This window comes from Talpa europaea, assembly GCF_964194135.1.
Source record: "Talpa europaea genome assembly, chromosome: 5".
In the NCBI taxonomy this organism is placed as follows: Eukaryota; Metazoa; Chordata; class Mammalia; order Eulipotyphla; family Talpidae; genus Talpa; species Talpa europaea.
Window position 1 is genome coordinate 79098947 of NC_140071.1, and position 22672 is coordinate 79121618.

At 37.9% G+C, this 22672-nt stretch overlaps 1 protein-coding gene across 1 annotated transcript in view; it reads left to right on the forward strand.

The window, feature by feature from the left end:
• STPG2 (sperm tail PG-rich repeat containing 2) overlaps positions 1-22672 on the forward strand; it is a gene marked incomplete at both ends in the record, with an annotated part of 288689 nt that overhangs the window by 15401 nt on the left and 250616 nt on the right. Inside the window, 2 exons of the mRNA XM_084232956.1 lie at positions 13852-13964; positions 22183-22341. Coding sequence (XP_084089082.1) covers positions 13852-13964; positions 22183-22341 — 272 coding nt within the window. The remainder of the gene's footprint in view (positions 1-13851; positions 13965-22182; positions 22342-22672) is intronic.

Sequence of the window (22672 nt, forward strand, 5' to 3'; positions counted from 1 at the left end):
GTTAGGTTTATTCCCAGGTATTTTTTTTTTTTGGTACCATTGTAAATTGGATGATATCTTAATTTCTTTTCCTTAAGGTTGATTTTTTTAAAGATTTATTTATTTATACAAGCATGGGGGTAAAGGCCGGAGGTGTGGGAGGGTGAGAGAATTCACCAGAGATAGAGTAGGGAGCAGAACAGGCAGACAGACCAAAGACACTGTTGAGGGGAGCGGGCAAGACAGGAGAGTTCTGTGGTGCCATGTGGGTATCTCCCTGGCTGGCTGGGAAACAAACCCATGCTGCAGAGGCTGTGAACAGCTGTGCCACCAGGGAGGCCCTCTTCACGTTGATTTTTTACATAAGGGATGGCATCTGATTTTTATGTCTTGAGTTTATAACCTGCTTCTTTACTGAACTGGTGTATTGTTTTTATTAATTTATCCATGGATTTTTAGTGTTTATATATTATATCATTTGCAAAGTATGATACTTAATTTTTTCTTTCTCCATTCGATTCCTTTATGTTTGTTTCTTGCCAAATTGCCCTAGTTAAGACTTCCAGTATTATGTTGACTAGTAGTGTTGAGAATGATCATGCTTGTCTTGTATGGGATCTTAGTGCAAAGTGTTCCTGTTTGTCTCCATTAAGAATTATGTTAGGGCCTCCCCAGGTGGTACAGGCAGTTGAGCACTGCACTGGGAAGCTGTCTACAGCCTCTGCAGTGCTGGTTCGATCCCCGGCCGCTGGCAAGGGTCCCGAGGGCCCAGCAGGCCTCTCCTGTTGCACCCGCTGCTACCCTCAGCAGTGTATTTCAGTCTCTCTGTCTGTTCTATTCCCCACTCTGCCTCTGGTGAATCCTCTCACCCCCCACACATCTAGCTTGTACCCCGGTTCTTGTATAAATAAATAAACAAATCTTTAAAAAAAATAATCATGTTAGTTGTTGATTTGTTATATATGATGTTATAATGTTGAAGTATGTTTCTTTCATCCCAAGTTTTTCAAGAGCATCATCATAAATGGCCATTAAACTTTATCAAATACTTTTTTGGCATCTTTGATATGATCATGTGATATTTATTTTTCTTTTGTTGAAGTGATGAATTATATTGACAGATTTTCAGATATTGAAATAAATATAATGCTGTTTATTATTAGAACAAAAATGATTCTTATATTGGGGGGCAGATCAACATGGCGGAAAGGAAACGCTGTGAGTAAGATCTCCCATTAAAAAAAAAGTTAATAGGAAAAGCGGCAGGTCCCAGTGAGAACTGGGACAAGGAAGATAAACAGACAACTCCAGCAAACTACCTGAAGAAGAAAGTTGCCATAAAAGAGGACTAGAAGGGAGGAAAGCTCAGAACCCTACTACCCTCCCCCACCACAAAGTCGGCACTCTCCAACCAACAGAAAGGAGGAAAAAAACCAAAAAAACTAAAACAACCAACAAGAACAAACTACGCATCCAGCAGGACTGTGAGTGGAAAGGAACTATTTTAGCCACCACACCCCGTGAACTGGAGCTGTGGAGAACCCTGCATGATTTGCAGTGGAGGTGAGCAAACTGCTCCAGGCGCCATTAGAGAAAAACAAAGACTCCTGGAGACCTACAAACAGCCCCAGGCCAGCCGGTAAGCTTGTGTGGACACGGGATCTGGGTGCAAAAGGCTCCATTTCTGCGGACACTGAACTGGGCTACAGCCCGTGTCCTGGACCTGAGGGCTTTGGAACTGAGACCCGGGGCACGGAATTCGCGGTGTGGGTTCCCCACGACGGTGGGGTACAAGGCAGACACAGCACCCCTATCGCACGGGGTAAAAAAACAGTTCCCCAAGGACACTAGTAGAGATCTCTGGCGCCACCTAGCAAGCAGAAAAAAAAATCACCAACACCCCATAGAACAGGGACCTTTCTTCAGTAAAGACTGCTTGAAACCAGCAGAAGGCTCCCGGAGGAGCCAGTGGTGAACTGGGAAGTTCGCCCATGCCAGGCCCCTTCTGACCAGCAGTCCCAGCCCAGAGGAGGAGCAGGCACCCACGGCTGGGGCAGACCAGGCGTGCAGAAGAGTGTGCCTGAGACCGGGCGCGCAGGAAGTGGGTCCCACATCACCATTTTAGAACAGGGATATTTCTTCATAAAGACTGCCTGAAACCAGCAGAAGGCTCACTGAGGAGCCAGAGGTGACCTGGGAAGTTCGCCCATGCCAGATCCCTTCTGGCCTGCAGTCCCAGCCCAGAGTGGGAGCAGGAACCCACCGCCGGTGCAGACCGGGTGCGCAGGGAGTGCATCCTGCATTGTCATTTTAGAACAGGGACATTTCTTCAGTAAAGACTGCTTGAAACCAGCAGTAGGCTCCCAGAGGAGCCAGAGGTGAGCTGGGAAGTTCAAGGGCAACACAAATAAGGAAAACTACAGGCCAATCTCCCTAATAAACACTGATGCAAAAATCCTCAATAAAATTTTAGCTATCAGAATCCAACAATGTATCCATAAGATAATTCACCACGACCAAGTAGGATGATGCCAGGGACACAAGGATGGTTCAACATCTGAAAATCAATCAACGTTATCCAACACATCAACAAAAAGAAATATAAAAACCATATGATAAATCAATAGATGCTGAGAAAGCTTTTGACAAAGTGCAACACCCATTCATGATAAAAGCCCTTGAAATTCTTGAGATACAAGGAACATACTTCAACATCATAAAGACCATATGTGACAAGCCAACAGCCAGTATCATTCTCATTGGTGAAAAGCTGAAAGCATTTCCATTAAGATCGGGAACAAGACAAGGATGTCCACTCTCACCACTACTTTTCAATATAATACTGGAAGTCCTAGCCAGAGCAATAAGACAAGAGAAAGACATCCAAGGAATCCAAATAGGAAAAGAAGAAGTCAAACAATCACTATTTGCAGATGATATGATAATATACATAGAGAACCCCCAAAACTCCACAGAAATACTAATTCAACTCATCAATCAGTTCAGTAAAGTGGCAGGATACAAAATCAACAGGCAAAAGTCAGTAGCCTTACTATACACAAACAATAAATCTGAAGAAGTAGAAATCAAAAGAACCATCCCTTTTATTATCAAAATAAAAAAAAATCAAATACTTGGGAATAAATCTAACAAAAGAGGTAAAGGACCAAGGACCTATACAAAGAAAACTATAAAACATTGTTGAAAGAAATAGAGGAAGACACAAAGAAATGGAAAGACATTCCCTGCTCATGGATTGGAAGAATAAGGATTATTAAAATGGCCATCCTACCAAAAGCAATCTACAGATTCAATGCTATTCCAATCAAAATTTCTATGTCATTCTTCAAAGAAATAGAACAATTATTGATGAAATTCATATGGAATCACCAAAAGCCCCAAATAGCCAAAGGTCTCCTAAAAAAAAAAGAAGGGAATGGAGGCCTCACACTCCCAGACTTCAAACTATACTACAAAGCCATAATCATCAAAACTGCATGGTATTGGACCATGAATAGACACACAGACCAGTGGAATCAAATAGAAAATCCAGAAATAAACCCACAGATTTATGGTCAATTAATCTTTGACAAAGGAGCAAAGAATATGCATTGGAGCATAGAAAGTTTGTTCAATAAATGGTGCTGGGAAAACTGGGTCGCTACATGCACAAGAATGAAGCTTGACCACTACCTCACACCATACACAAAAATCAACTCAAAATGGATTAAAGAACTGGACATAAGACCTGAAACCATAAAATACATACAAGGAAATATAGGCGAAACACTACGTGATGTGCACATCAAAGACATCTTTACAGACACATCACCCAAAGCAGTGATAGTGAAGGCAAAGATAAACAGCTGGGACTACATCAAATTAAAGAGCTTCTGCACAGATTTCAGTTTCATTGATCTTTTTGTCTGTCTTTTTGACTTTTTCATTTATTTCTTTAATTTTAATGATTTCCTTCCTTCCTCTTGATTTTTGTGCGTTCCCCCCCTCCCTTTGGTCTTCTTTTTCTCCTTCCTCAAGATGACAGAATTGGTTATTTCATTGTGTAATTTCTTCTTTCTTAACATGGGCCTCTCCTGAAATTCCTTTATCTCCTTCTTCATGGTATTATTTTCAATCTCTTGGTCATTGATTTTATTTCTGAGGATATTAAGTTGTTTTTCTGAATTTTTTTTTTTTGTATTCTTGCTTCACTTTCATGCTTGAGTTGTTCTTTTGAGTACTTCAAATTTCTTCATGATGGCATGCTTGTATTGATAGGAAGAATAGATTTCCCTCATGTTTGTGCCTGGGTTCTGTAGATATGTTCTCCATATGTGGTGCTATATACATTTTGGACTTTTGTTGCCTTTCTTGTGTTTTTGTGTTTACCTTTTTATTTTTCCAGGATAGAATACCTGTGTGTTTCACTTCTGTAAGCCTGTCTCTATCACTCTCACATTTGGCCAGGGTACTGAACAGAGGGCAGCTACTGTCTTTGAGGGCCCTGAGTGGCCTGGGCTATGGGCTGCTTCTGTTCCTGATGTCCATTTGATTGAGCTGGGGATTGACCAAGCTTCCTGAGGGATGCTGAGGTCTGTTGGCAATTGGTTGGTCCCAGTACTGCCCATCCTGGGGCCTGTGTCTGCTTTGGAAGTGCTTCTGGCTTAGTATGGGGGTCAAAGGTTCTTACACAAGAGTGGCCAGGAGCTGCTAATGAAGAGAGAAGTCTCTGTGTGGCCTGGATTGGGGCATGTATTTTCTCCTGAATGTACTTTGTGATGAGCTTAAAGTGGAGAGAACTTCTAAAGAGTGCCTGTGAGCTGCCAGAAAGAGATATATCCCTGTGCGCCAGAATTCAGCTTGGTTCTGCTCCTGAAGGCAATTTTGTTGAGTCAAGGATGGAGGGAAGTTCCTAAGATGGCTGGGGGACTGCTGGCAAATGGTGGCTCCCTGTGTAACCAGGGATGAAGCCTATGTCTGCTTCTGAGGTGCCAGTCGCTTACTGAGGGTAGGAGTTCTTACCAGAGTGTGGTCATGGGACATTGGCAAATGACTGGTTCTTATGAAACCCAGACTGTGTCTGCATCTGCTCCTAAGACATTGCTTGAAAATATAGTTTTAGTAATTACAGTTACTAGATGATTTTATTTATTGAGTGCTTTTTCCTTGAAATCCTTGGGTATAAGCACCATAATGCATCATGGTGCACCCACCACCCACTGACCCACTATAGACTATGTGCTTCACTCTTTGTTCTTACCCCTTGGTGCTTCAATTGTATAGTCATCTATCAAGGGTTATTTTTTAGCTTTTCTGTAACTGACAATTTAGTTACTTTAAATTCCACATATTAGCAGCACCATTTGGTATATCACTTTGTCCTTCTGACTTATTTAACTTAGCATTAACACTTCAAGTTCCATCCATTTTGCTGAAAATGGCATGAGTTTATCTTTTGTGATTGTTGAGTAGTATTAAGTATACCATTGTGTATATATACCCCATCTTTTTGAGCCATTCATCTGTTTTGGGGACATTTAGGTTTTTCCATATTTTAGCTATTGTAGATAATATTTCAATAAACTTGGGAGTGCTGATTTCTTTCTAATTAGTGCTTTTGAGATTTTTGGATCGATGCCTTGGAGTGGAACTAATTGGTCAAATGGCATATCCATGTTTACTGTTTTGAGACATCAGCATACTGCTTTCCATAAGGTTTGTATCACTGTGCATTCTCATAAGCAGTTTAGAATTCCCTTTTTTCCACATCCTCGCCAGCACTTGTTGTTTCTGGCTTTTTGAGAGGGGTGATTCTCACAGGTATATATGGTAGCCCATTGTAGTCTTGATTTGCATTTCTCTACTAATGAGTGATCGTGATTATTTCTTCATGTGTACCTGATGGTCATTTTAATGTCTTCCTTGGAGTAATATCTATATAGTTCTTTGGCCCATTTTTTGATTGGTTTATTTCTTTTGATATTGTCAAGTTTTCTTTTTTTTTTAAGATTTTTTTTTAGATTTAATTATTTATTCGAGAACCCAGGTACAGGCCAGAAGTGCGGGAGGGTGAGAGGATTCACCAGAGACAGAACAGGGAACAGAACAGGCAGACTGATGAAACACACTGCTGAGGGGAACAGCGGGCAAGACAGGAGAGGTCTGCCTCTCCATGTGATTGTTCCACGGCCGGTGGGGATCGAACCGGCACTGTAGAGGCTGTGGACAGCTTCACAGTGCTGCGCTCAACCACCTCCACCACCGGGGAGCCCCTGATATTGTAGAGTTTTAAAGGTTACTTTTCTAGCTTTGATGTCAGTTCTTTGCCATATGTACTGTGCAGATCATTAGTCCCATTCAGTTGAATGTTCATTTAGATATGTTTTCTTTTGCTGTGCAGAAGCTTTTTTGTTTGATATTTTGCCAGTTGTTTTTGTTCTTTTTGTTTTCCTTGTTGTTAGGCATGAATCCCTAAAGACATCGCTAATGTTTATGTGAGGAAATGTTTTAACTATGTTTTTTATACTTTACATCTAAGTCTTTGATCCATTTTGAATTGATTTTGCTGTATGGTGTGAGATTGTGGTCTAGTTTCATTCTTTTGCATGCAGCCATCCAATTTTGCCAACACTATTTATTAAAGAGGCTATGCTTGTTCCAGTTAATGTTTTTTACTCCTTTTTCATAGATTAACTATAAAATCTATATAAACTATATAATGATAGATTATCTGTATATATGAATACACACATATAATATGTATGTATTTATTTCTTGTTTTCAATTCTGTTCCACTGGTTTCTTTGTCTTTATTCTACTACCAGGCTGTTTTAATGCTTATGGCTTTATAACATGGCTTGAGGTCCAGAAGAGTGATACCTCCTTTTTCTTACTTTGTCAACAAAAATTGCTTTTGCTATTTGTCAGGATTGCTTTTTTCTATTTAAGTTTACCTGGTTCGAAGTGAATGATAGGTTAACATATTTCATAAATTACATAGCCTCACATACAGATGAGACTCTGCCTCCTATAATTTGTGTGTTTGGGTGTTACTGACAATATAATTCATCAATAATCATATTGTATAGAAAAAAGTAAGTTATTAATTAAATAAGGTAATTTCTCATGGCTTTTAATATGAAATGTATAATTATTTGGTAATATAGTTTTATGTTATTTACCTGACATATGGAAGTTCCTTATGTAATTTCTCATAAAAGTACTATAGTTGGTCCTATGAAAAAAGAATAATCTGAAAAAACCTGGTTCATTTGTACCATGGTGTCAAAAATCAGATTAGATTTACTTTGGTATCTTATGCTAAAATATTTTAATATGACTTCAAATTGCAAGATCATGGTGGGATCAATTTTTTTTATTTTAAAATATATTTTTACTGAGTTACTTTTGGTTTAGAACATTGTATATAATCAATAGGTATAGATTGAAAGTTCTTGGATGTATGTTACTAAGCCATACCCACTACCGAGGCACCCATAATCCTCCACCGGAGTCCATTGGAAACCCTCCCTAATTTGTTTTCCACCACAATATTCAACTCCTCTGATTGCTCCAACTCTGCAGTCGGGTTGTATTGTTTGTTTTGTTTTAGCTTTGTATGTTCCTTTGTTTTTGTTTCTTTGTATTCCATATTTGAGTGAAATCATACTGTACTTGTCTTTGTCCTCCTGTTTGATTCTTTTGCTCATTTTTAGATTGCAGCTATTTTGTTTTCCCAACACCATTTATTGAAGAGGCTATCCTTGTTCCAGTGTATGTTTTTGGCGCCTTTGTCTTAGATAACTGTCCATATATATGTGAATTTATTTCTGAACTATCAAATATATTACACTGGTTTGTGTGTCTGTTTTTGTTCCAGTGCCAGACTTTTTCATTATTGTAGCTTTATAATACAGATTGGGAACTGGAAATGTGATACCTCTGTTCTCTCTCTTTTTTTTTAATATATGTTTTTTACTTGTATTTTTTACATCATTGTGTATTCCCCATAAAATTCCCACTATTAGTTCACCCATGAACCATCGCCATAGTCCCTTGTACTCTTCTCTCCCCTATTTTGATCCCTTTTCCTCCCCCTCCCTGACAGAATGTCTCTTATTTATGGTTACCTGCTAGTTTTGTTGTTTTATTATTATTGTTATTTTTTCCCTGATCCCTTATTTGGTTTTCCCTATATATATAATTCTCTGTCAAGATTGCTTTTGATATTTGGAATCTTTTGTGATTCTTTATGAATTTCAGTAGCAATTACCCCAGTTTTTTGAAATATGCCATTGATATATTTATTGGGATTGAATGAAATATGTATGTTGCTTTGGGACAATCTTGAATATATGAACAGAGAATATTTTTTCCCATTTCTCTGCGCCACCTTTTATTTCTTTCAACAATGTCTGATAGATTTCTTTGTACAGCTCTTTCCCCTCCTTTGTTAGGTTTACTTCTAGGTATTTAACTGGTCAGGGAGTAATTGTTAGTGTGGTCACTTTGTTAATTTCTTTCTCTTCTATCTCACTGTATGTTTATAGAAAGGCAACTGACTTAAATGAATTGCTTTTATACTCTGCCACTTTGCTAAATTGATTGTTTTAGTTAGTTTTTGGGTACAATCTTGAGGTTTCTCTATGAATATTGTCATGTCTTACACAAGTAATCATAGCTTTACTACATCTTTCCCAAGTTGTATTCCTGTTTTCTTTCTCTTGTCTAATTGCTCTAGCTAGAACTTCCAATACTATGCTGAATAGCTATGGTGAGAGTGGACATTCTTGTCTTATAGCAAATGTTAGCAGAAACGTTTCAGCTTTTCACCATTGAGAATATTAGCTACAGGTTTATTGTAAACAACATTTATTACCTTATGGTATATTGTGTTTAACCCCATTTTTTTCAGGTTTTCAGCCTAAATAAATGTTGGATATTATCAAAAGCTTTGAGTCTCTATTGCTATGATCATATGGTTTTTACCTCTATTTTTGTTGATGTGGTGAATTATATTGAACCATCCTTGATTTCTTGGTATGGATCCCATTTGGTCAAGTTATATCATCTTTTTCATGCTTATTGGTTTTGGTTTGCTACAATTTTATTCAGCATTTTTGTGTCTGTGTTTATTAGGGAGAATTAGTCTGTACCTTTCTTGTGTTGTCTTTGTTTGGCTTTGGTGTAAGAGTAATGCTGGCCTTCTAAAAAGTATTTGGAATAATTCTTTCTTTTTTGATTTTTTGAAAGATTTTTTCAGAAAAATATATTTATACATACAAGAACTGGTACAGGCCAGAGGTGTGGGGGGTGAGAGAATTCACCAGAGTCAGAGTGGTGAATAGAATAGGCAGATTGGCTGAACTGCACTGCTGAGGGGAGCAGCAGGGAAGTCAGGAGAGGTCTGCTGTACCATGTGGGTAGCTCCCTGGTCAGGGATTGAACTTGTGCAGCAGAGGCTGTGGATAGCTTCACAGTAGTGTGCTTAACCCCTTGAGCCATCAGGGAGGTCAGGTTTTTTGAAAGATTTTGAGTAAAATAGGGATTAGCTTATATTTGAAGCTTTGGTAGAATTCACTTGTGAAACCATTTATCTGGTCTTTGACTCTTGTTTTTTTGAGAGGGTTTTGATTACCATGTCAATTTCTTTACTTGTGGTTCTTTTTTTATGGTTTCTGTTTCTTCCATTTCCAGTCTTGGATGATTGTATAATTTTAAGAATTTATTCATCTCTTTCTAGTTTACTGAATATGTTAGCACATATATGTTAATAGTAGTCTCTAGTTTCTGATTTTCTGCAGCATCTGCTGTGATTTCTCATTTTTGATTCAATTTATTTGAGATCTCTCCCTTATTTTCTTGGTGAGCTTTGCTAGAGTTTCATCTATTTTGTTTATTTATTTTTAAAGATTTATTTATGTATACATACAAGAACTGGGGTACAGGCCAGAGGTGTTGGAGGTAACAGGATTCACCAGAGGCAGAGTGGGGAACAGAGTAGGCAGACTGACTGAAATACACTGCTGAGGGGAGCAGCGGGTGAGTGAGGAGTGGTGTGCTACACCATGTGTATAGCTCCCTGGTTAGCCAGGGTAATCAAACTCATGCTGTAGCGGCTGGGGATAGATTTATAGTGCTGTGCTTAACCTCTTGTGCCACCAGGGAGGCCCCATTTTGTTTATTTATTTTTTCAAGAATCAGCTGCTTTTGGTTTCATTGATCTTGTGGAGTGTCTTTTTGATTCTATCTTATCTAATTTTGCTTCAATTTTTATTATTTTTTTTTGTACTGCCTTTTTATCTTGTTTGTTCTTTTTTCCAGTTCTTAAAGTTGAGAGAGAGGGTTTTTTTGGAGCTCTTTCTTTTATCTTAATGTAGGACTGTATTACTATATATTTCCCTTTTAGTACTGTTTTTGCTGATTCCTGTAATTTTTGGAATGAGATTTGATCATTTTCATTTGTGTTGATGTATTTTTTAATTTCTTCTGTGATTTCCTCATAAAACAGTAGTTTTTCAGTAGTGTATTGTCCACTCTCCTATGGGGAATATAACCAAGATGAAAATGCATACATTGTGCAAAAATGAAAAACAATGTAAAAACTATATACAATAAAAAAAAAGAAAGATATTCATGCTTTCTTTTGATACTTGATTTCTAGTTTGATACCATTATGTTCTAAGAAAATGATGAATCTGATTTCAGTTTTGTGTTCCAGAATGTGGTCTGTTCTGGAAAATGTTCCATGAGGCTTGACAAAGATGTTTATTCTGCATTTTAGTGTTGCAATGTACTGTATACATTTTGAGGTTCATGAAGGCTTATTTTCTGTTAAAGGTTATTGTATCCCTGTGTATTTTATGTCTTGATCTGTCTGTTGGTGAGAGGGGGGTATTGAAGTCTCCTACCACAAATTGAAGAAAAAATACACATTTTTTCCAAAGTTTGTTTTCAGTGTTGACAGTTTGACAGTAGTTCCTTAATGTATTTTAGTGCTCTTTTATTTTCATATATACTTTGATGTTAATTCTTCTTCATGTATCGATCCCTTTGTTATAATATATTGTCTGTTAATGTCTCCTTTTATTAACTAGAAATCTATTTTTTTCTGACATAAGTATGGCTGTCCCCCATGTCTTTAGAGTCCCATTTGCTTGTGTGATTGTTTTGCAATCCTTTACTTTAAACCTGTTTTATCTTTGGGATTTATGTTTTTCTTCTGGACAGAGCAGAAAATTTGAGTCTGTTTTTTGGTCCAAGTAGATTATTTATGTCTTTTAATTACTGAGTTCAGTCCATTTACATTTAAAGTGATTGTTGATATATGATAGTCTGTTGATGCCATTTTATTCTTTTTTTTTTAAATATCAGTGATATATTGAGTTCCCAGTATGTCCAGATATGTGCTAAATATTACATATCCATAATTGCTAGGTTATTTGCATACCTGTTTATAGAAAATGAACATATTAATTTTAATACCAGGACCATTTCCCTTAGAATGGCCACATGCAATTCCTGACCACAATTTTAAGAGATGATTTTTTAAATTTCTGATAGTCATCACTGATAGAAAATATTATTCATGTGAATTTGTTTGTATTTTTTTATTATTATTTTTTAAATTTTATATGGATGGATCTGGAAGGGAACATGCTCAGTGAAATAAGCCAGAAAGAAAAAGAAAAATACCTGATGGTCTCACTCACAGCAGGAATTTAGAAAACCTAAATAAGGGACCAGGAAAAATACTAATTATAATAAAGTAAAAATCAAAATCAACAAGTAACTAAAAACCAAAGACACACTGCAGGACTGCAGGGTGGGGGGGGAGGAGGGACTGAGATCATAGCAAGGGGGGGTGGGAATTGTATGGGGACTATAACCAAGATGAAAATGCATACCATGTGCAAAATGAAAAATGATGTAAAATATATATAAGATGCCTTTTTATTCTTAATTTTGAGTGTCAATCTATTTCTCTATTTTGTTTTTTGTGAATGTTGCTTTTTGGTTTCAATATTTAAGCTCCTTTCAATAATTCTTGGAGGGGTGTTTTAATGCTTGCAATCTCCTTGAGCTTCTCTGTGTCTGAAAAGGCCTTTATTCCTCCTTTGTATGTATCAAGAGGAGAGTCTCGCAGGATAGAGTATTTTTGGCTGACAGTTTTTCTCTTTAAGTATTCAGAAAACTACATTCCATTGTCTCTTCACTCATAGTGTTTCTTCACAGAAGTCTTATGTTAGCCTCATAGGTATACCTTTATAGATTATCTGTTTTTTTTTGCTCCTTGCCAGCTTCAGTGCTCTTTCTTTGTCCTGAGATTTTGGAAATTTCATTACTATTTTTCTTGGTGTTGATCTCATTTTATGCAGATATGCTGGCATTGTTAGCTTCTTGATTTGGTCCTACTCTAGGTTTGGGATTTTTTCCTGAATTATTTCTTTAAAATACCTTTTTTTGTTACTTTTGCACTCTCTTCCCACTCTGGTATTCACATTATTCTTATGCTGCCTTATCTTGTAGATTTGGATAGTGCTTGGAGTATTTCTTCATTTTTTTAAGTATTGTCTTTTTCTTCTCTACCTGGGTTCTTTGTATATTTGCTTCTTCAATTACACTGACTTTTTCTTCCACTTAATCTGTTTTGCTTCAATTACTTTTTTTCAGAATTTTCATCTCCTGTATTTCTCTTTTGAAATCCTAAAACTCTATTTTTATCTTATTTAGAACTTCATTTTCTGTTGTTAGTTCATTAATTTCATTTCTATGGACATTCATGTCCTCCTGAGCTTTTTCTATTTCTTTGAATTTCTTTTTTTTTTTTTTTAAGATTTGTTTGTTTATTTTTTTATACAAGAACTGGATACAGACCAGATGTGCGGGAAGGTGAGAGGATTCACTAGAGACAGAGCGGGAAACAGAACAGGCAGACTGACGAAATACACTGCTGAGGGGAGCAGTGGGCATGACAGGAGAGGTCTGCCATGCTATGTGGGACCCTCACTGGCTGGGATGAAACCAGCGCTGCAGAGGCTGTGGAGAGCTTCACAGCGTGGTGCTCAACAGCCTGTGCCACCAGGAGAGGCCCTTCTTTGAATATCTTTATCTTTGCAATTCTAATCTCTGTATCTGAAATGGAGAACATAATTTCCATGTCTATGAATTGGATTCTGGTGATGTGTTCTCTCTTTAGTTGTACTTTTTTTCTGGGGGACTCCTGTTGCCATTTGTTGGGTTTTTCCTTCTGCCCACTATTAGCTTTGGATGCAGTCACTTTATGTGGGTTTTCTCTGGGCATAGCTTCTTCTCATTACTGGTCAGGGTTCTCACCTATTTGGGTGAGCTGTTGGTGGAGTCTCATGGGAGGCCATGAGGCCTCTGGTCTCTCTGACTTACTTCCTGGTACATTTCTGTCATCCCACATGTCTGAGCAGGTGCTGGCAGGGATCTCGTGAGAATTCACAAGGACTCTGTATACTTGGGCAGGCACTGACTTGGTCCCTTAGAAGGTACTGAGGCCTCTGTTGTTTGAGCAGTGGCTGGCATGGTCTTGTTGAAGGTCTCAAGGTCTCTGGCTGCTCTAATACCCTCTATAAACTGGGTCCAGGGTCTCACTGATTTGAGTGGTGTCTGGCAGGTACTTGATGAGGGTTGCCAGGTCTCTACTGGTCTGAATGGTGGCTTGTGAGGGTCTTATGATGTCTCTCTTGACATTGGAGGTGGTTGGTGGGGCCTTTCAAAGCATCTGGATGCTCTGGCACCATCCCCAAACTGGTCTCAGGTCTCACCAGTCTGGGCTGGGGCTAGCAGGGTCTTTCAGACTAGGATCTTATTTTATCTAACAGAGATACAATTTTACTTTTATAGGTGGCTATGCACCCTTTCTTTCTTTGGCTGCCAGAGAAAGTACTTTTACTCTTGCCTCTAACATTGAGAAAGTTGCTCCAGGCCCAGGGTATTATAATATTTCAAAAACACAGGTAAGTTCAAAATAGTTATTATATTTGCTTGAGTTAATATATATCATAGATTTTCCCTCTAATAAGCTAAATTATCATTTGTCATATTTTCTTTTCCTATTATCTTCTTTCTCTTTTCAATTTATAATTTGTAATTAGGGATACAAAATAATTTGTTGTATGTTGATTGTCTGGTTGGCAATTATTGTATATATTCTTTAAGTCACAAAACATTGTTACATGCTTCATGGTCCTTAAGATTCTCTAACTGAAGAATGAGACTATCATATGAATTTTGGACTATGAAAGTTGTGCAAATGATTGAGTATGTAGAGAAGGATAGCAACAGAGTGAATAAATTTGCTTGTATGTCATACTCTATAATTACAGATATTACCATTTTCTCATGTATTATTTCTATGCAGTTTCTGATCAGAATACATTTGACAGTCCTTTCATGTTTGGAAACAGTGAATGTTACACTAGAATCTTCAAAATCATTAACATAAAATTTTACCCTTTTCATTAAATTTTGTATACATACGTAATGATTCTAGGCTGACCCTAGCAGATATTTAGATTTCCTTTTGGAGACCAAGATGAAATAAATGATGCATTAGTTTTTGCATTAGACTTCTTCAATTAGCTATAGTGACCCCTTTATCAATTAGGGATATTTTTGCAGGCAATAAAATAGATTTCTCAATAGATTGTAAAAGAATGTTGGGTGCAGGACTTCCCTAGTGGCACAGAGGTTAGACAGCGCTGTCAAGCTACTGCCAGCCCCTACAGCATGGGTTCCATCCCCAGCTGGCCACGGAGATAACCCACATGGCACAGCAGACATCTTCTGTCTTGCCTGTTGTCCCCCCTAGCAGTGTATTTCAGTAGATCTACCTGTTCTGTCCCCCCCATTCTCTCTGGTGAATCTTCTTTCCCCCCTGCATCTCTGGCTTACACCCCAGTTCTTGTATGCATAAATAAATAAATCTTAAAAAAATTTGGGTGCCTAATAGATTTGAAGGAAGAATTAAACAAGAAAGATCTAAAGGAAAAACAAGACTAGGGTAATTTTATATATTTTAGTAGTGGGAACTTCTGTGCCATATGATAGGCAACCACCATTAAATAACTTAATTCTGTAACTTCCTTCCATTTTTAAAAATGTGTTTCTCCACTCAATATTAGCATTCCTAGTAAGGGGAATATGATTGATTCACTTTCATTTTGGACCCTGTGATTCCTGGTGTAGGACACTCTGTCCTTTGAAGCGCTTTTAAAGTCGCAAAATGTGGGAGGTGTTTGATTGTTACACTGATGGGGAGTAAGCTGTAGAGAGCAGATAATAGAAGATATACTGGGCAGATGAAAACAGTAGATTATTATTACATCAATCCCCTTTACTGTCCTGTTTTTTTTTTCTTTCTTGCATGTGCATGTACACACAGAGTTATTTGTATACATAAACAATTTATTTTTTAAAGATTTATTTATTTATTTATACAAGCACTGGGTACAGTCAGAATCACGAGAGTGTGAGAGAATTCACCAGAGCCAGAGCAGGGAACAGAACAGACAAACTGATGAAATACACTGCTGAGGGGAGCAGTGGGCATGGCAGCAGAGATCTGCTGCGCCATGTGGGACCCTTGCCGGCGGCCGGGGATCGAACTGGCACCGTAGAGGCTGTGGGCAGCTTTGCAGCCCAGCGCTCAACCACTGCACCACCAGGGGAGGCCCTACATAAATAATATAAAAGTACAATTATTTTATGTATAATCCTCATGTATATCTCTGTAGAAGGAGCCAAACTAATATCTACCTACTGTATTTACAGATTATAATACTGTGTCACTACAAATTAAATTCTGTCTATTTTTTTTAAAGATTTATTTACTTATACAAGCACTGGGGTACAGGCCAGATGCGTGGGAGGGTGAGAGAATTCACCAGACACAGATCAGGGAGCAGAACAGGCAGAAGGACTGAAGTACACTGCTGAGGGGAGCAGCGGATGAGACACGAGAGGTCTGCCTCACCATGTGGGAATCTCCCTGGCCGGCCAGGAATCGAACCCGAGCTGCAAAGGCTGTGGATAGCTTTACGGCACTGTGCTCCATGTGTTGGGCCATTGGGGAGGCACTCTGTTCTCCATATTAAGACTACTTTTTGTTTTTTCAAATCTTGTTTCATGTTCATCTTACATACTATAAATTATATAGAAAATATAAGGTGAGATATTATAAAGTTTGTGTTGGAGTATGGACTCTGGAGCTAGACTACCTAGATTCAGAATATATCTTTGCCATTTCCCAGGTGTGATTATCTTAACCACCTAATCTTTTGAACCTTGCTTTCCTCATATGTTAGGGGTAATGACTGTAGATATTTTCTAAGAATTAAATGTACCAGTGAATTAAAATAGTGCGTGGTTATAATTACTATTCCAAAAAATTTAACCATTATCAGTGTTATAATTTTGCAATAGAAAGAGGGAAAATGAAAAAAAAATGGTGCTGGAAACAAGAAAATATAGGTGTAGACTTGTTTTTCATAACTGATCATGAGACTAGAGAGTACTCGTTCCATGTTCCATTTCTCTTCAATTAGGACTTTATATCATGCAGTTCTCAGTTTTGTGGTATGACCAAAATCTTCAGTTCTGAGAAGTCTGAATTCTTGGTTCTCAGGCTCTTTCTTAAACCTTTCAATAAACTTGCTCTTAGTAGTTTCATTGGGCATTTTTCTGTGAGGAAGTTATACAGGATGTTCCTGTGTTTGATCCTACCACCCACTTCTTGGCTCTCACAAGTGACATTTTTGTCAGGGTTAATCTTTTAGCCAGTGTGTTGGCCAACTACCCTTATTTTGCTCTCTTTGTGTCATGAAGAGCCTGGGACGATTAGTTGATGTTCTCTACTTTAAATTCAGTGGAACATCTGTTGTTCTCTTGAATCTTAAAATTTCCAGCATATTAGGGGACCAACTATTAAAAAATTGCTAGTGTGTAATTAGATATGATCATTAGGAGTGTCACCCCCCCACTTCTCTCCAGGACCCACATATTAGCGTATTATGATAGTAGTGGCAAAAGTTCGATATATTGACTGCTGGTTAAAGCCTTTACTTAATCTTGCAAAACAGTACCTCAGTATGGAAACAGGAAATTATAAATGCTATGATAGAAAAAGCACATAGGAGATACTCATAAGCAAACTATTGAGGATTGATTAGGGAAGAGTTCCTGAAAACTTAAGAAAAGAGGGGTAAGTCACAGAGACAGGCACTGAAAAGAGAAGCATGTTAGGCAGCATGAGTCCAGGTGTTTTTAAATCCAAACTTTTTATAAGACCTTTAAATGCAAACTTTTAATTTTTTTTTTAAGATTTATTTATACATACAAGAACTTGGGTATAGGCCAGAGGCGTTGGGGGTGAGAGGATTCACCAGAGACAGAGTCAGAGTGGGGGAACAGAACAGGCAGACTGACTGAAATACGCTGCTGAGGGGAGCAGTGGGCAAGCCAGGAAAGGTCTGTTGCACCATGTAGGTAGCTCCCTGGCTGGCTGGGGATAGAACTCGTGCTCCAGAAGCTGCGGATAGTTTCACAGTGGTGTGCTTAAGCCCTTGCGCCACAAGGGAGGCCCTAAATCCAAACTTTTTATAAGACTTTATATCATCCTTTTTTTTTTCCATTTGTCACATCCTAGTTCACTCTGTCAAAATCAGTTTTCCAGCCATATAGAAGTTCTATACCATCTCCCAAAAAATACCAGGACCCATGTAACCTAACATACTTCTTCTTTTAGTGCCTGTCTTTGTGACTTACCCCTCTTTCCTGAAGTTTTCAGCACAAACATTAATTCTGTTTGTATTCCATTACTGTATGGTTTTGATTATTACAGCTTTATAGTACAGTTTGAAGTATGGGGAAATTATATCTACATTTTTTGTTTTTGTCAGGATTGCTTGGCTGTTAGTCTTCTGTTGTTCCATATAAATTTCAGTTATGTTTTTTCTACTTTTAGTAGGACTTGAATTGACTATGGCTTTTGGTAATATGGCCATTTTAGCAATGTCAATTCTTCTAATCTATGAGCATGTGATATCTATTCATTTCTGTTTTTCTTTTTGTGTTACTTAACAATGCCTGTAGCTTTAATTATGTAAGTCAATAAACTTTGTTAAATGTATTGTTAGCTAAAGGGGAGTGTTGATTTTTTCTTCTAGTTGTTTGTTTACTACTAATGCCCAACATACTATTGGAAGTCCTAGCAAGAGAAATTAAGCAAGAGAAAGATTTAAAAAGGAATCCAATTTGGGAAAAATACGTAAAATTATCACTATTTTAGGATCACATGATAATACACATAAACAAAAACATGAAAGAGTCCATTCATAACTATTAGAAACAGTAATCAGTACAGTATGGTTTTATTTTATGTTTTGGCTTTTGATGGCTTTTGTAACTGCTTAAACCTGTTGTGGCATTTACTGAGCCAGCAGAGTGTGAGAGGAGCCTGGTGTGAATGCATTTGTGGGGGAGGGCTGTATTTTGCTTGTAGCACCACCATACCCCTCCTCAGGCATTTCTTAGCTGAGACTGTGGTGTGTACACTTCAGTGCTCTTCATGATGTCAGTACCATCTCTGAAGGGGTAGGGGAGGGGAAGTGAAGACCAGAGCACTGTTTATATTCTCCTTCCTGGGGATCTAGCTTGTGTGTGGAACATTTCCGCTTCTCTCCATGTATTTCCTCTAAATCAAGGTTTTGTGCCTCCACACCATGACTGAGCCAGTTGACCTACTCTCAGTCACCCTACACTATATTGTCAGGGCTTTTATCTTCACCCACCTCCTATTTAACAAACCATGGCCCTTCTGTGTGTATCCTCTGTGCAGTCTGTTGGTACTGATGTGCAAGGTTTGTTCTAATTTTGCCTGAAGTCACAGGAGTCTCTGGGTGAGTGTTTCTCTGGTTAGCTATGAGATGATTTTCTCAGCAATTAAGCAGGAGCTTCCTCTGACATCTTTCTGCACCAAGCACGCTGGGTTTTAGGGAATCAAAATCTGAAGGAATCTATTTTCTATATAATTTTACTTTATATCTAAGTTGTAACATTAATGTTTTTGGTAAAATTATTATCTGTCCTTATGTACCCAATGTCTTTAGACATAGGTGTTCCGATCATATTAAAATAGCAGTCAAGTACTGAATTGGCTATAACTTAAATCATTGTTTTCTTTTTTTTAATACCATTGTGTATTTCTTAGAAACTGAATAAATATGAACCCAAATAGAGGTATGTTCAGTTATGAAAATTCTTAATGAATCAAATGCCAACCACTGCATTTTGAACCATTTCTGAAATGATTGCAATGTAACTATTTATTAAACTTGTATTTTATTTAAATTCACCAACTATTAATCATTTAATAATTTTCTGATTTTAAAGGATCCAGATATTTGGCATCTAGATCCATGAAAGATTCCTGCCAGTGTCTTTTCTGTTATAATCAAAGTTTAAAAATAATCTTAGTAGGAAACCATTGTTACCAGTAAGTGTCCTTAAACATAAAAAGCCTTCCTCTGTGGAGAAATGTCTTTTGAGTTCTTCTGCCCATTTTTTTTTAAGATTTATGCATTTATTTATACAAGCACTGAATACAATCATAAGTGCAGGAGGGTGAGATAATTCACCAGAACCAGAACGGGGAACAGAACAGGCAGACTGGTGAAATACATTGCTGAGGGGTGCAGCGGGCATGGCAGGAGAGGTCTGCGTGCCATGTAGGACCCTTGCCGGCCAAATGGGGATCAAACAGGCGCTGCAGAGGTTGCAGGCTGCTTGAAGCAGCCCAGCGCTCAACCACTGTGCAACTGGGGAGACCCTCTGCCCATTTCTTGACTGGATTGTTTATTTTGTTTTTGTTGAGCCCTGTGAGTTCTTTGTATATCTTTGTGATCAGTCCCTTATCAGTTGGATGGAGTACAAAGATTTTTTCCCAATCAGTGTGGTGTCTTTCTATTTTGGTTAATGTCTCTTTGGCTGTACAGAAACTTTTCAGTTTGATGTGATCCCAGGTGTTTATCTTTGCCTTCACTATCACTGCTATGGGTGATGAGTCTTTAAAGTTGTTTCTGAGATGTATGTCTTGTAGTGTTTTACCTATATTTTCTTCTATATATTTTATGGTGTCAGGTCTTATGTCCAGTTCTTTTATCCATTTTGAGTTGATTTTTGTGCACGGTGAGAGGTAGTAGTCTAGTTTCATTTTTTTGCATATGGAGGTCCAACAGGCATATGAAAAAATGTTCAACATCCCTTATCATCAGGGAAATGCAAATCAAAACCACATTGAGATACCACCTTACACAAGTAAGAATGACACATCAAAAAACAAGCAACAACAAGTGTTGGTGAGGATGCGGTGAAAAAGGATCTCTCCTACATTGCTGGTGGGAGTGCAAACTGGTCTGACCATTGTGGGAAGCTGTCTGGAGGTTCCTCAGTCTACTAAAAATGGAGCTACCATACAACCCGGCAATTCCACTACTAGCGATCTACCCAAAGGACACAAAAACAGTGATTCAAAAGAGCACCTGTACGCCTATGTTTATTGCAGCTCTATTTACATTAAGTAAAACCTAGAAACAACCCAGATGCCCAAAAATAGATGACTGGATCAAGAAGATGTGGTATATATACACAATGGAATATTATTCAGCAATCAAAAAAGATAAACTCATGCCATTCACAGCAATGTGGATGGAGCTAGAAGGAATTATGCTTAGTGAAATAAGCCAGAAGGAAAAAGAAAAATATGGGAGGGTTTCACTTATAACAGGACTATAGGGGAAACAAATAAGACATCAATGTAAAAAAAAATAACAATACAAAACACAACAAAGCAAAAACAGACAATTATAAAGCAGAGACATACTGCAGGGGAGGAAGAGGGAGCGAGGTGAGAGGAGGGAGGGAGGTGCACAGGGGACTGTGGTGATGTTGCATGAGTGCCTTGGGGAAGGAAATTCTATGGGGACTCAATCTGAGGGGGTGGGGGAAAGCAAATATTTTCTGAAAAAATTTGAAAAATGATAAATGTTAAAAAAATGTATAAAATAAAAAAAGTTCAAAAATAGATAAATAAGTAAAAATAAAAAAAAAACTTAAAAAAGCAAAAAATGTTATCTATGAAGCAAGTTGGGAAGGTTTATACTTCCCAACTTTTACTGCAATATGAATACTAACATTTTTATTTGTCATCAGAGGAACAAATTCTCTGTGGGCTTGTAAACATACCCTCTATTCTTGCTTTACAATTTTAAAATTATTTTATCTCTGATTACAGTTTTGAAACTCCAATTTCTTGTATCTCGTAGATTAAGTATGTAAAATTTTAATTTTGAGTTTGAAGTTAAAATAGAGCTATAGGACCTCCCTGGTGGCGCAAGGGGTTAAGATGCAACCTATGAAGCTGTCCCCAACCTCTGCAGCATGAGTTTGATCCCTGGCCCACCAGGGAGCAGCCCACATAGTGCAGCAGATTGCTCCTGACTTGCTTGCTGCTCCCCTCAGCAGTGTACTTCAGTCAATTTGCCTGTTCTGCTCCCCACTCCGTCTTTGGTGAATCCTCTCACCACCTCCCCCACACCACTGGCCTATACCCCGACTCTTGTATGCATAAATAAACCAATCTTTAAAAAATATAAAAAAAAAGGCTATATAGTTTTTTTTTAATTTTTTTTTCTTTTATAGAGGCATGTTTTTATTTATTTATTTGTTTGTTTGTTTGTTTCGTTTATACATGCACTGGGTACAGTCAGAAGCGCGGGAGGGTGAGAGAATTCACCAGAGCCAGAGCAGGGAGCAGAGCAGGCAGAAGGACCGAAGTACACTGCTGAGGGGAGCAGCGGGCGGCAGGAGAGGTCTGCGCACCATGTGGGACCCTCCTCTGGTGGCCGGGGAGCAGCCGGGAATCGGACCGGTGCTGCAGAGGCTGCGGGCAGCTTTGCAACCCAGCGCTCAACCGCTGCGCCACCCGGGAGGCCCCAGCTATATAGTTTTCACTTCCACTTAATGCCCTCTTTTACTAGAATGGTCTTCAATCAAGAGCCTTAATTTTCTCAGCTTGAGTTTAAATCTATTTGTTTATATTAATATTTAATATTTATCAAGTAGCTGTTAATTATAATGTGTTTCTTTAATCGTTTTGTATTTTTCTTTCCAATTTAGTATAATATAAAAGGAGGCCATAGTCTACAAAATCGGGAGATACGTTTTCAGAAGTTTATTTCAGATAGTCCAGGACCAGCAAGCTATGATCAACCTTATCTTGGACCATTAGGTACCATGAACAGAAAAGTGCTAGAGACAAAAGAACATCTTCAATCAGTATGTTGGTATTTTAAGTTTTCCTTCTAATGACATTATTAATTAAAGTAAAATATAAAATTCTAGTATTTTATGTAATATCAAATACTTTTAAAGGGACCTATAAAATGAGCAGGTTTATTAGTATCCATATTGTAGTTAATTAGTTATTAAATGAATACTCAATTTTAAGAACTTTATTTTTTAACTGTTTTGGCATCTAACTTAATTTTTGCTTTTGATAAATTTATAGTCACTTTCAATGTCTATGATGAAGAGAAAGTAAGAGAGGTTAAAAATAAAAATCTGGATGGTTTTCATATACATATGTGAATTTCTGTTTTAAGTAACA